Source organism: Lepus europaeus, chromosome 18, assembly GCF_033115175.1.
Source record: "Lepus europaeus isolate LE1 chromosome 18, mLepTim1.pri, whole genome shotgun sequence".
NCBI lineage: Eukaryota > Metazoa > Chordata > Mammalia > Lagomorpha > Leporidae > Lepus > Lepus europaeus.
The window spans coordinates 40845608-40860298 of record NC_084844.1 but is presented as its reverse complement, the minus strand read 5'-3'; the positions used below and the strand labels follow the sequence as shown (position 1 = coordinate 40860298).

The following is a 14691-nucleotide window of genomic DNA, read 5'->3' as shown; positions in this document are numbered from 1 at the left end:
CACACTTGGAGTGACCTGTCTCAGATCACACACGCAGACAGGGGAGGCAGAGGGCTTCCTCCTCTTAGCTGCCTACCTGGTGGGGGTGAAGGGTGCCACTCTGCTGCCCTCTGGCAGCCTAGAGGTGGGTCAGGAAGGGTTACTTGTTTACTTTTTAATTAATTAATTGGAGACGGAGAGAGCCCACTCCCATCCACTGGTTTACTCCCCAGAGATACGTGTATGGGAGAGCATTGCCAGAGCTGGGGACTGGGACCTCAGGGCAGCTGTCACACGTGGGAGGCAGGAAGCCATCACTGCCGCCTTCCAGAGCCCACTTCCTGGGAAGCTGGAGTCAGGAGTGGCGCTGGGGACAGAACACAGGCCTTCCTGTGGGGGACGCAAGCATTCTCACTGGCAGCTTAACTGCTGGGCCAAATGCCTGCCTGGCTCAGTAGGGTTTAGTGTGGATCACAGACAATGTGAGAAGTTTTTCCTTCTGGGACCAGGGAGGTCTGCTGCACCTGGGGTGCGGTCTGTCCAGGGTGGGGGGCTGCACAGGGACTCTGCCAGCTGGGAGGCTGTCACCACATGCAGCCCCTCGGCCTCTGACCGCACTGTGAGCCCTGGTAAGCCTCTCTTCTTTTTTATAACTCGCCCAGTCTGTGGTATTAGTAGTAACAGACAACAGACTAAGATGGGTTGTGGGGACTTGGGTGCCCAGGTGTGCTGAGGTCCACCCACTGACTTACCTCATAGAGCTGAGAGGCTGGGTGAGTGGCCTCACCCTGAGAGCTGGTGCCTCCCTCAAGATTATAATCATATGGGCTTCCCAGGCTTGGTGAGAAAATCACAGGAAGATGTTCAGATGTCCAATCACTGTCTGGTACACAGTAGGTGTTCAGCGAATGTCCACTTCTTTCCTGCATGGAACAGGAGCTTGCTCCCTCCCCCACTGCACACAACATGGTCAGCCCCATTTCCAACCTGCTGGCTTCTCTGATCACGGGGTTTAGTTCTGGCTAGGGGAATCCCTGTTATATTGTTTGATGTTCAGACTTGGCAAGGAGAGGACATATGCAGGGGTATCTGAATTTGGGGGGGCAGTCCAGCAGGCATCCCTTTTATCTAACTGGGGCAACCCCTTTGTGCTGCCACAGTGGAAGCAGCCAGCGTGGAGTCCTGCCCAGGACTGGAATCTGGGTTGAAGGAAGTCGAAGGCAGTTCCAGAATTGTCTCGAGGCAGCTGAGCCCCTGGAGCCTGCCTGTACCCTAACCTGGGTCTGTAGTCTCTTGCTGATTCTGTGGGCATCCCGTGTCCTTTCAACAATGTCCTTTCCACCTGTGACAATTGATCCATTTCTGAGGCTTGTAGGAATGAACACTGAACGGACACCACAGAAAGTCTGAGCTCAATCCAGGGAGATTTGAAGGGGTACTCCAGGGGAGACAGCTGGCCCCACCCAGTCCCCCTAGCAGCTGGATGGCAGGCTACCCACTGGGCATGTATACGGCCAGCTCCTGTATGGGAGTTTAGGGGTAAATATTGTCTTTTCCCCCTGTCTCATGAACCCTTTGAAATTAAAGGTTTCTTTTATGTCTCTGGACTCCTAGACCTGGAAGAAGCCACAACAGATCACGTGGTTTAGCATCTTCCCTCAAAGCCACCAAATGGCTCACCACAAAAGATAAATGTAAGTAGTCTGTTTCAGAGACTCACCCCAAAACAGAGGCACCTGAATCCCCAGCCGCCCATGGCAACATCCGCTGTCTGGCTCCAAGTCCATTTTCCCGGTCTTACACGGTTCTGCCCCGTAGCTTCTTCATCAAACCGCTTCAGAGAGAGAGTGAGCATCCCCAGCCTTCTCCTCCCTGAGTGCCAATGGTGGGGAACTCAGCTGCCCTGGCGGCCAGGCGGGGAGAGAGGCAGGCAGGGAGGGCAATCCTAGGACAGCAGCCGCCACTCTCCTGCTACCCCTGTGAGCTGCATTTTCAGGGGTCTTCTGAATTTTCTAGAGTTGTTGGAAATTAAGAATTGTAAGTAAAATCTTTGAGTTTTTAAAATGTTGGCAACAAACTGGATTTCCTAAAATCACAAGTGAAAAAAACCCACTTGCATAGGCAGCGTGTGGTCTGGCAGGTGCTGTCACGGGAAAAGGCTGGTTAAGGCTATAGGTGGCAAGAAGTCCTGAGAGGAGGCAATGCTGGAGGGCAGAACCCATAAGCAGGGATTGATGCCTGCTCCGCACAGGCTGGAATCTGAGGGCTTTGCCTGGGGCAGCAAACTCTTTGGTGACAGGGACTGCTGCTGCATGTTTGTGTGGGAGCAGCGGGCAAGACAGCCAGAGGCTGTCCATTAAAATATGGACCACAATCCAAGAAGCACATTTGTTAACTGCAATATTCCCTCAATTAGGGTGAGCTTTCTATGGTGCGTGAGGTTTTCCCAGGTAGGTGAGTTGCTGGGGAGCCTATTACCATCCCCCATCCACACTACCAAACGCCCTGGAGGCACCCTCCACAGTCACCAGTCTTCATATCCTGCACCAAGCTGAGTCCTTTGGTTCTGGGCACCGGTACTGACCTCAGACGGAGACCACTGGGCCCCCTCTGGCTCTGCCTCTTCCTCACCAGGGCCAAGGGTAGGGCCATCAGAGCCCGTGTCCCCTCCTGGTACCCTGGACTCTGAAGTCCCTGCTCCAACAGCATCCAGGACCAGTGGGGGCTGTATATCCTCCTAAGGGCCGCCTGCATCACCTGGAGAGCACATCACCCCGGGGCGCTGACTGGGGGGGTGGGTGGGAGCTGTGTCCCCCGACCAATGTGTCCCCCGGTGGTGGGGGATGGAGTTCCCCTCCAGGGTCCTGCGTTCCCCTGAGGCTGGGCATCGAGAGGGGTGTGCCTGCAGATCACACCCTGTCTGAGCCAGGCTCCCGGGTCTCTATTTGCCTTGGGCCAGGCGCTATTGGTGTCCTGGGGCCCTGAGACCACTTGGAGGGTGGTTCTAAGTAGCAGCCCCCTTGTCAGGCGTGGAGAAGTGGGGAAGGGGCCACAGCTGGTGAGAGGCAGAGCCGGGATCCCGCCCAGTGTGTAGCAGGACAGACTCACGGCGCCCAGCGGCACCGCGGAAACTGCCCGGGCTCCCAGCACCCCGCCACGCCATGGTGAGGTGAGGGTCGCCTCGGGTGCAGGGCAGGGATCCCCGCGCTTCGCTCCGCCTGCCTGCCCCGGCCCGGCCTCCCCCGGCCGCGACCCCCGGCGCCAGAGGGGGCCTGGCGGGGACGGCGGCGCCTGGCGGCGGGGATTTGGCTGCGCCTCCTGGGGGCGCGCGGGGGCGTGGGGCTGGGCGCCTTCCCGGCATGCCCCGCTCGCTGGGCAGCCCGCGGGCCGGACTTCGCCATCGCGGGCCGCCGCGGGGTGCGCCTGGAGCCGTCGTCGGAGGTGGGTGAGCCTGGCGGGGCCGCTGGCCCGGGCTGGACGCGGGCGGGGAGCGGGGAGGCCTGGCCGCTGCCCCGCGCGCTCGCAGGGCCCGCCGGGTGGGGGGCAAAGTCGGTGCGGCGCGGGGCAGAGGGGGGGGTCTTCGGTCTGTTGGGTCCCTGGGGTCGGAGGCCGAGGGAGGAGGAAGGAGAAGGGAACGGGGAGAGCGGGACAGAGAGACACAGGAAAACTCTGGAAGCGCTCGGGGAACGCAGCGTAGAGAGACAAAGAAGCCGCGGCGCGACGGGGCGCGGGGCTGCACCCGCGCGGGCGGCCTGGGAGCCAGGGGCAGGGAGGAGGGGGAGACGTGGGGAGAGGAGAGGGGCTGGAGAGAGGCGGGAGCCGGGAGGGGGGGGAGGGCAGCGCCTGCAGCAGAGTCCGAGGCGCCCGGAGCTCGGCGCCTCCCGCCGTCGGGCGCGGAGAGGGCGGAGGCGGCCCCCGGCCCCGCCGTGCTGCCCGAGCACAGGGGGAGCAGCCCTGTGGGACCCCTGGGAAAGACCTCCTGGGCGCTCAGAGCCAGCCACCTCCCAGTGTTGCCCTAGCACGCTCCTGTGCATCCTGAGGCCGAACACGTCGGCAGACATGATTGTCTTTTTCTGGGTACTTCTCCCGAGGCGCGTGGAGTTAAAACGGCTGGTCTGCCTTTCCCACCAGCTCCTGAGGTTTGGGGTCTGAGCCTTACCAACAGTCTCCAGAATCTGGCGGTGTGCAGGGTGCAGAGTAGACGATGTGGAACCGTGACCCGGAGCGTTGGGATTAGGGGCTGAGAGAGGACACGGCAGCACCCTGGGGGTCAGAGCGACCCCTGAGTCAGGGCATCTTTTCTTCAGCTGCAGAAATATGAGCCCAGAGAAGGCATGAGACTTGCTCGAAGGGTCGTATTTTTTTTTTTAAAGATTTATTTTGGGGCTGACGCTGTGCCATGGCGGGTAAAGCTGCCGCCTGCAGTGCCGGCATCTCATATGGGCACCGGTTCGAGTTCCAGCTGCTCCACTTCCGATCCAGCTCTCTGCTATGGCCTGGGAAAGCAGTAGAAGATGGCCCAAGTCCTTGGGCCCTTGCACCTGCGTGGGAGACCTGGAGGAAGCTCCTGGTGGTTTCGGATTGACGCAACTCCGGCCATTGCGGCCATTTGGGGAATGAACCAGCGGATGGAAGGACCCCCCCCCCCCTAACTCGACTTGCAAATAAATAAATAAATCTTTAAGAAAAAGAGATTTATTTTATTTAATTGAAGGCCAGAATGACAGATCTTCCATCTGCTGGTGCATTCCCTAAATAGCCACAAAGGTCGGGGCTGGGTCTGGATGAAGCCAGGAGCCCCAACTCCATCCAGGTCTCCCATGCTGACGCAGGACCCAAGGACTTGGGCCATCTGCTGCTGCTGGATCGAATGTGGAGCAGCCAGGACTCGAATCGAGCTGTTGTGGGTGGAGGCTCAGCCTGCTGTACCCCAGTGCCGGCTCCAAAGGGCCATAATTAGAAATCCTGCCATGGAATAACGTGAATGTGTACTCCCGTAACATGGCCTTGCTCCTCCGCATGAAGGAGCCTGTGGCGTGGAATCGGACAGTAGGCATTGAAGGGTGCAGTGCGGCTCTGTTTCCACCCCTGTGGGCCAGTTTCCTACCGGACAGGAAAAGGAAGCACAGTGTCTGGGTCAGTTGAATTGGGTGGTTTTCTCTTCCTAACTGCACGAACTTGGACGGACGCCTTGACCTCCCTGAACCCCGGTGTCCTGGACTATGAATGGGGATGCCCCCGCCTCTCTGGGAGAGTTCACACAAGCACAGTGTGCAGCACACAGCAGAAGCTCCGCGGGCACAGTCCCACCTTGGCCCTCCTTCCGTGGGTGTGCCCATGTGCAGGAGTGCTAGTTAGGCTGTGACCTTTTGTCTCGGGGTTTAAAAAGCCACCCTTGGGCTCCCTTGGCGAGCAGGCTCTTTTTATAAAGGAAAGGCAGAGGTGGGGCATGTATCAAACATGCCTCAATCCTCTGTGTGCCCTCCGAGCTCCGCCTCAGGGGAGTCCAGCTCCCGCTGTCCCCTCACCCTGTCCTGTGTGTTGGAGCAGGGAGACCCTGTGTCTGGCTCTCACTCATGGCTTCTTCACCAGACTGCTCTGATCTTGTGTTCTCTCACGCTGTAGCCCACGCGGAGGATGTGAGCAGTCCTGAGTCCGGAGCCCCCGGGAAACATGGAGACCGTGGTGATTGTAGCCATAGGCGTGCTGGCCACCATCTTCCTGGCCTCCTTCGCAGCCTTGGTGGTCGTGTGCAGGCAGCGCTACTGCCGCCCCCGAGACCTGCTGCAGCGCTATGACTCCAAGTGAGTGGCCGAGGCTGGTGGCCAGGAGGGTTGGGCTTGCATGCACGAGAAAGGAACTGGAGGCGCTTGGTGCTGGGCATTTGCAGCTCGGCCTCTTGTCTCCGAAATGGCACCTGCCAGGCATCCTTCCCATTAAAGACCTCAGAGTCTACGCATGCCCCCATGAATCCCCCAACATCCTGGGCTAGCTCTTTCTCTGCTTCCTGAGCCAATGAGAAAGTCACTGAGCAGGTTCTCCTTGCATAAAGACAGCCTTGTGTCCTTGGCCCCTTGTGTAGCAGTGGGGTCAACCAGACCCTTGGGAACACATGTCGCATGCCCACCCTCCCGCCAAACGTCTCAGCAGTGGACCTGTGGTTCCAGCACGGGACCATCTCATGTGAGATGTATTTTGTAAACAAAATCTTGTTCTTTTGCTTCTGTGCCCTGGGTCTGTCTCCTTGACTCCCTGTTGAGCTGTCTGCCCTGCTCCCCGCTGGGTCTGGATCCCAGACAAGTGATTTCTGCTGTAACTCACAGACCCCCTTCCCCCTGCGCGGGGATACATGGGCCTGAGAGAGGAGGGGGCCGGCACAGTCACCCGTCATGCATCGACTAACCAGCATGTTTCCTCCCAGGCCCATCGTGGACCTGATCGGCGCCATGGAGACCCAGTCTGAGCCCTCTGAGTTAGAACTGGATGATGTTGTCATCACCAACCCCCACATCGAGGCCATTCTGGAGAACGAAGACTGGATTGAAGATGCCTCGTAAGGCCTTGGGGACCCCATGCCTCCTCTCAGCCATCAGGGCAGCACCACAGGGCGCCAGAGGCCATCCAGGCTCTCTGTCACCTACTTCTGTCCCCCTGGACATCACGTGGGCGTTGGCAGTGTTTGTCCTTGCTCCCTTCCTATTTGTAGACCTGAACACTGAGGTCCATGGATGTGTGGCAAAGATTGTTACAAAGGCACCCTGCTGTGCTTGGATTACCCTTAGGATGCCCATGAACTTGAACTTGGGGCCCAGGGATGTCTCCATGCAACAGAACCCTTTACATTTTGAGAAGCGTATGCCCCTTCCTTCATTCATTCATAAAGTCGTGCAGTCATTCATTCTCTGGGCATGTGCTTGTGGGGCATCGCGTGTAGGGCACTAAGCCAGGCTCTGCAGATACAGACCTGAGTGGGGAGACAGAGAGTGATGCCACAGGTTCTGCAGCTGTTGCCTGTGCCCAGTGCAGGAGGCACACGGAGGAGGCAGCCTAGGTTTTCCGGTCACAAAGCCGGTGCCTTTGGATCTGGGTCTTCATCAGGCTGCGTGCAAGAGAAGGCCTCCTGGGGCAGAGACTGCATGTGGCTTAGTAATGGGGGGAGGAGGTGGTGGAGCCAGCTTGGGGGGGCTGGGCACTGCAGGAGAAGGGGCCCCTCACATTGCTCCTGGGGTGTGTGTTGTAACGCCAAGGCCTTACTGCCCTTGCGTGGTAGCCACCTGTGTCTCCACTCATGCTAGGTGGGGCTCAGAGCTGGCAGCTTGAGGGAGGTGGGCGTCCCTAGACCAGCACTGATGCCTTCTTCTTGTCTCCTCAGGGGTCTCATGTCCCACTGCATTGCCATCTTGAAGGTAATACCCTCTGGTCTCCTGGTGAGAGCACAGGAGGGCACCGAGACGTGGAGGGCACCTGGTGCAGGCAGAGGGGAGAGGGGTCCCAGGAGGGGCCTCTCCCCACCGCGCTGCCTGGTCTGGTTCAGTGGAGCTTCGCAGGCCCGTAGCACAGTGCAGCCTTGGTGGTCTCTCAGCCACACCTGGAGAAAGCCGAGTGCTGCCAGGGGAGACCAGGTTCTGCCTCTCTCTGGGCATGTCACTGCTTCACAGAGCACTCAGGCCCGCACAGTGAGCGAGTCATGCCCAGACTTCTCCGGTCACTGCGCTTCACAGCCTCATGGGACCCCAGGCCGCGAGTCCTTCATGAAGGCAGATTAAAAATGTTACCTGAAATCTTTGGAAAACTGCACCCCATTTGCATTTTGGGTAATTTTGATAGTCTCAGCGCTTACTTTTTAATTCTTGCCTGATACTCTCCTAGCTAACAGATTAATAACACACCAATATTTGAGCAGCTGGGATATCATCAGTTAACTCACTGGGAAAGCACAGACTTAGCTCTTCCCGTAGTAATTATGCGAGATTTCCAATGAGACAGCTTTGTCTCCTGTGTTCTGCGCCTGTCTGTCTCTGTCTCAGGCAATAGAGAAATACCTGGTAGGAAATTGTGTCTTAGAGTACAGGCTTCCTGTTGAATGCTCTGTGGCGCCCTATCTGGCCACTGATAGGGGTGAAGATATCAGGGTCCAATGACTGGAATTCCCCTTCCCCCAGCCAGGTAGGGCTGGGGTTTGCCCTCTGCCCTCCCCTACCAGAGAGAGTCCTGCTGGGTTGGAGGAAGCGCCCATTGCAGACCTCCGATCAGAGGAGGGGGCTTGTGCCCCTCCTCTTGGGACCTCATCACACATTAGCTTGGTCACCTCCTGGGTGGGCTCTTGGGCTTTGTCATGCTTTCTGTTTTTCAGCCCCAAGCACACTTGTCTGCGCTCTGACGTGGGGGAGGCGTGGAAGGGAAGCAGGCTCCGGGAGCGGCTGTGTGTGGGTAGTTGTTGTGAAAGGCCATGCGTCCTAGTTATTTTGCTCAGGTCCTTTCCTCCTGGTCTCAACAAACACGCTAATGTGTCGCCTAGAAAGTTGTTGACACAAGTGCCACTGCTGGAGAGTGTGCTCCCGGGAACAGTGGCCCTTTGTGTGGCCCTGGCCCTGAGGGCGCACCCCAGCAGGCTTAGCCCAGGAGCACTAACCCAGGAGGTGCGGGCAGGGAAGAGAAAGCAGCCCCCCACCCACCCCAAGTGAGGCCTGGAACCAGAACACATGATTTTTCTTAGACAGATTATTCCAGCTTGGGCTTCTCTGAGCCAACACCACCCCCCCACCCGGACCCCAGGGCTTCCCTCCCTCCTCCTCCTCTCCTCTCTGTGACCTTTTCCCACTTCAGCTCGGCCCTTGGTTGGGGGCCGGCAGAGTGGTGGGATCCAGGTCGGGCGCGTTTGTCTTTGTGGGGGTGGAAGGAGCCCTGGGGACACCTGGGTGGCTCCTCCTCACTTCTCTCCTCCTCCCTGCCTTAGATCTGCCACACTCTGACAGAGAAACTTGTTGCCATGACAATGGGCTCCGGGGCCAAGATGAAGACATCGGCCAGCGTCAGCGACATCATCGTGGTGGCCAAGCGCATCAGCCCCAGGTGAGCTTCAGGTGCCCGGTGTCAGGTGGAGGAAACTGTCACTCATGTCTCAGATGGCACAGTGCCACCTGGAGGGTTTGGTGGCTGAGACCCCGCCCGGACCCCTCTCCCCCCAGCGCACCCTCAGCGAGCACCCCCCTGTCTGAGAGGCCGTGGGGCAACCCCAGCGTTTGGCTGCTCCTTGGCCCCGGCTGCCCTGTCTTGCCCTCGCATTCCTGCGGGGGCTGCCTCCCTTCCCGCCGCAGCCTCCTCCCCCTGCCGAGCCAGCAAGTGCCTTTCCCGCTGGTGTCCACACCCCTCTCTCCAGGGACCTCCTGGCTGTGCCCTCATCCCCGGCCCACATCTGCCTTGGAGATTAGTTTGGGGCCCCGCCTCTTGCTGCTGCAGCCGGCACCCACGTCCCCATCCTCCGCCCAGCCAGCCGCCTCTGGGACAGGCTGGGAGGTGACCTCCTGGATTCCAGGCTGTCTGCAGAATCCCGTGTGGGAGGGAGGCAGTCAGCAGGTCTGCGCTCAACTACACCCCCTCCTTGGAAGGGGAAGAAAAAGGCCCTTCTTTAGAGCAAAGGGCTGGAGTAAGTTTGTGCTGCCACCTGGTGGTCACACGCAGCTGTGCCTGAGTCCCCAGATGTGCAAGCCCAGGGTGTTTTCTTGGCTGGCCACTCCGCCGCTCGTCTTGCGGAGTGGTGGCAGTCCCTGTGAGTGCCAGGGCCCTAGCTGTCCTTGTCACCGGGGCCTGCAGTAAGGCATGATAATCCAGCCCCTGTCTGCTGCGAGGTTCAAACCAAGCAGCTTCCTGTGAGCAGGAAAGCGTGAGATCCTTGAGGGAACATGCAGCTCCATGCACTTGAGCTCTGTCCAGAGGGCTCGGGGGATTGCGGGAGGTGACCGGTGTGGCACTCAGGCCACCCCAGGGGCCCAACAGGTGTTTGCTATTCAGGCCAAGTGGCAGCATCTTAAGGCGGGAGGGGGGTGAGACTGAGATTTTTGAGGGTAGACAGGACGGGGCTCCCTGGCCTTCCTACGGGGTACCTTGGGCTGCTTCTGGAATGTGCAGTGCCGTAATTCAGTCAAGTCCCTACTTTGTCGTCTTCCCTCAGCCTGCTTTCTCCTCCTGGCCGTTTCTCGCTCCCACTGGTTTCTCTGCTCTGACTGTGTGCCCTGTGTTGATGGCACATTATTTCAAGGAGAGCGGCATCTGCTCCGGGCACTACGGGAAGGGGCAGCCGAGACAGGCGCTGCCGCTGCCTTCCGTCCCCAGCTCCTCACCCTCGATAAATGTCCGAGGGCTTTTTTTTCCAGTGCTTTTAGAAAGCGAATAAATGCACTCTATTTTTTCTCCCTGACTGTCTAGTGATCCATGAGTAACACCTTGTGCCACACAAATCAGAATGAATTATAGTTCTTTCCTGAACTTGTTAAAAAAAAAACTAACCATGAACTGCATGATGTGGTAAAAGAAATTTAGTTTGAACCCACATTACACTTCTGGGTGTTATGTTTCTGTGCTCTGTAGAACCACCTGCAGCCATGTTTTAGCTTGTTTTCTTCCTGCACACAAACTAGTAAATGCTTGCAGAGGCTAAAACACTGTGAAACAGGTGACCTGGGAGAGGGGCCCCGTGACTCTAGCGCAGTCTCTGGCTTAGTCACCATGCAGTGGTCAGTGCTCCTCCAGACCTGTTCCCTCTGCAGTCCTTAGCTTGTGAAATGTTTACTTCTGTGCAGATCGGCTCAGTGAAGCTTTGAGTCGTGTTTGCCACCTTGCCTTTTTAGCTCAGTAGTAATCTTGAGCATCACTCTGCACGCACTTTTCAAACCGCTGGGACTGAAACGCCAGTAGGAAGCAACCAGCATACTCTCTAGAGCAAGCCTGACGCCCCCCTGGGAGTCTGTGTGTGTGTGCATGTGTGTATGCATGGTTGTGCATGTCTGTGTGCCTGTGAGTAATTGTGTGCATATCTGTGCATGTGTGTGCATGTGTGTGACTATGTGCAAAAGCAGAGTAGGCACCACCAGAGTCTGCATATGTGTGTGCATGCCTGTGTGTGTATGCATGTATGTGTATCTCTGTGTGTGAGTCTGTGTGTGTCTATTTCTACATATCCAAAAGCAGCAGGCACCACCAGAATCTGTGCATATGTGTGCGTGTCTGTGTGTGTGTGTGTGTCTGTATTTGTGCACACTCAGAAGCAGAGCAGGCACCACCAGAGTCTGCATGTGTGTACATGTCTGCGTGTCTGTGTGTGTGTCTGTGCACACCCAGAATCAGCAGGTAACCCAGTCTGTGTGTGCATTTGTGTATGTGTGTGTGCACAGAAGCACAGCAGGCACCACCAGTCTTTGTGTGTGTGTGTGCGCGTGTGTGCGTGCCACCAGAGCCGGTCTGGAACACCCAGCAAGAAGAATGGGCGTGCAGGAAGGCAGGAGCATGGAGACAAGCAGAGTTTCACGCCGTCCCTTTTGTCTCCCCTCAGGGTGGACGATGTGGTGAAGTCCATGTACCCCCCGCTGGACCCCAAGCTCCTGGATGCACGGTGAGAGGGGCGGGCTGTGGCGGAGGCTCTGAGCCTGGCCCACTGGGCTGTGTAGCCGGGGTCCTGAGGCTGCCCTGTGCTTGGGCGTCATCATGTGGGTGTGAGTGGTGCCGTGAGCCGAGGCTGCAGGAGAGAGGCCCATCCTCCTCCTGAGAGCTGTGGGGAGGAGGTCACATCCGACTGCTGAGTCCTACCTGGGCCTTCCCTCTGACCTTTGGGCCCAGAAGCAGACACGTTAGCAGTGAGTGCTGCCCGTGGGGCTGCGGTGAGAGCGGAGGGCACAGGTGCACCACGCTTGGCTTCTCCAGAAGCACTTCTCTCAGTCACTCCTCTGAAGAAGAGTCAGTGGCAACATGGGGTTAAAAGCTCTGTTTGTTTGGTGTAGGAAGTTTTTAGGATGCAGACATAATTGTTTCGTAGTACTCGCTCCCTGTGAACTCTCTGCAGACCCCTGGCACACTGAGCGTGGCCTTGTGGAACTGGCCCTACAAGAGGTCAGGGTGGCTGAGTGCCTGGTGGGTCTCCATTTGCCTAGCTGCTCCTGCTGCCCGGCATTGCCTGCAGGCTCACACTCTGTCCTTGATGCCCACGTGCACCCCACACACCCACCACGTTAAAGCTACACATGGCCGTCCCACACCGAGCAAACCTCCTCCTGCATCCGATCTTCAGCTCAGTGTGGTTTTGTTTGTTTGGTGTTGCAGCCCTGGGCCTTGGTTTTTTGCCATCTGCAAGGTGGGCAGCAGTTAGGGATGTGCTCAGCCTGAATCCCGCATCCCAGCTGTGTGGCGAGTCGCTCCTGGGCAGGTGGTCCAAGGGTTGCAGTGGGAGTATGATGTGAAATCAGCCCAGGAGACACAAGACCTGTGGCTCTACTGGGGATCGCAGAGTCCCAGGTGGTGCTTCCGGCAGTCCCTTGCAGCCCAGCTCTCCCCACCTCAGCCCCCAAGGGTGCTCCGACTGGGGAGCCCTGGTCTGCAGTCTGCCCGCGTTGCCTAGGGAATGTGACCCTGTGCGTTTTCTCCAGGACCACGGCCCTGCTGCTGTCTGTCAGTCACCTGGTGCTGGTGACCAGGAACGCCTGCCATCTCACTGGAGGCCTGGATTGGATTGATCAGTCGCTGTCGGCTGCTGAGGAGCACCTGGAGGTCCTTCGCGAAGCAGCGCTGGCCTCCGAGCCAGAGAAAGTTCTCGCAGGCCCCGAAGGCTTCCTGCAGGAGCAGTCGGCCATTTAGTGTCTGCAGGCGGCCTCTGCCTCCCACCCCCTCCTGTAGAGTTAGTTTTTCTCTGTGGCTCAGGGGTCCATTGTGCATGCGCAGCAAAGCTGGGCAGGGGGCCGGTTGCCGGCTGCCTGTGTTGCCATGGCCAGGGGGTGGTGGTCCAGTGGCACAGCTGGGAGTTGTCTGGGCTGTCGGCCTGTCTTTTAGCTCATCCAGTGTCGTCAGGGGAACTATGTGCCTTTAAGAGGAAGGCTGGTGTTGACATCGGGACTTCTGGGGTCTCTGGGACAATCCGAAGGTGCGGCACTTCTGATCCGCGTCTTCCCAAGAGGACCATCACTGAAGTTGGAGTCGCCACTTTGGGCCAGCCGTGCACCAGCTCAGCTGCCGGCTTCACTCACGTGTGTGGGCGCCTGCTCCCTGAGGCCCCCTCCACATACAGGTGTGCCTTTGAGGCTGAGCACTGCCACACTGATCACTTCCTTGGTATCTTTATGCCTGCAGTTTTACCTCACTGCCACTAGGTGGTTAGTACATTTATACTTCCTTTCCTACCAGGCTGTGGTTATTGAGTGAGACCCGCAGGTGTACTGTCTGGTGGGAAGGAGGGAGACCTGTGTGTGTCTCAGGGTGGGGGAGTTCAGGGCCCTCAGGTTTGGGCAGAAGGTGTGGCCACGCCGTGGTCTCCGCGTCAGTGGTAGTGTCCACGCAGGGTGTGGTTCCCTTCCGACGCCTGGTGGTTTTGCAGGCATCGAGAGCCGAGCCGGCACTGACACGACTGCAGGCCCTCCGTGGGACGCTGAGTCACAGCTGCACCCTGGGCCCCGAGGGCTCTGCTGCTCCCCGGGTTCTCGGGGCCAGCCTTGCCCGTGGGCGAGGGGCCTGGCGTGGGGGCTGCCCTGGGCCGGGTCCTGTGCTGTTGTGCACGTTTGGAGCTGCGTGTCAGTTCCCAGTTCATTTTCTCTGCCCCAAGCCACGTTGGCAGATCCCTCAGCCTGATTCCAGGGAAGTAGAAGCCCACCTTCCCAAACGTGGGCTCTGTGTCTATGGGGCACCTTTCGTTCCCTCCTGGAAGACAGGCGGCCTCACGTGGGGACACGGAGTCTGGATTCCGGGAGGGTTCCAGGGGCCCCTAACCGGATGCCACAGCCGTCACCCCGATCGGTGTTGAGCGCTGGGCCTTCCTGTCTCACTGGCAAGCTGTGCGGGAAACGCCCGCCCACTCGCTCCAGCTTCTACTCGCGCTGGCTTCCACTCGCACCCTCCACGTCCAGACACCCACAGCCCTGGTTTTCGCTTCTTTCCTCTCTTTCACGACTTTCCCTTACTGGTAACCAAATCACGCTAAGGCTGACTGGTTGCCACAGTTGCCCACATGCCCTGTGCCCCAGGTGTCCCAGGTGTAGACAGCTCTGGATTGGCTTCCCAGATGCCACCACTGGGGAAAGGTTGGGGGAGTTTCCAGCCCCACCCCTGTCCAAGTGATGCCCACTGCTGTTGGCGCCTCTGAGCCCTGGCAAGTCCTGTGCTGCCCTTTGGGTTGTCAGGAGAGGATGCAGCAGGCCTTGGCCGTGCCTGCTGCCGCGTCACTTTCCTTTCACCTCCAGTGCTGGACAGGTGAGGTGCTGCAGACAGAGCTGGCGTCCCTGGCTGGTGGTGGAGGCAGAAGCAGCTACCTTCAGGCCCTGAGGCAGCGCCATCCTCCAGGCCCTTCATGAGTGGGCCAGAGCCATCTCCCTGGGCAGGGCCACCTCCCTGGGCAGGGCCATCTCCCTGGGCAGGGCCACCTCCCTGGGCAGGGGCCATCTCCCTGGGCAGAGGCCACCTCCCTGGGCAGGGCCATCTCCCTGGGCAGGGGCCATCTCCCTGGGCAGGGCCACCTCC

At 58.7% G+C, this 14691-nt stretch overlaps 1 protein-coding gene across 1 annotated transcript; it reads left to right on the top strand.

Moving 5' to 3' along the window:
• Window positions 1-3348: 3348 nt before the first annotated feature.
• TMEM98 (transmembrane protein 98) lies at window positions 3349-13361 on the top strand. Its single transcript, XM_062216391.1, has 7 exons — window positions 3349-3420; window positions 5605-5783; window positions 6401-6532; window positions 7352-7385; window positions 8936-9051; window positions 11528-11587; window positions 12615-13361. Exons 2-7 carry the CDS (start codon window positions 5653-5655, stop codon window positions 12820-12822), a joined length of 681 nt encoding a protein of 226 aa, XP_062072375.1. The 5' UTR covers window positions 3349-3420; window positions 5605-5652; the 3' UTR covers window positions 12823-13361.
• The last annotated feature ends 1330 nt before the right edge of the window (window positions 13362-14691 follow it).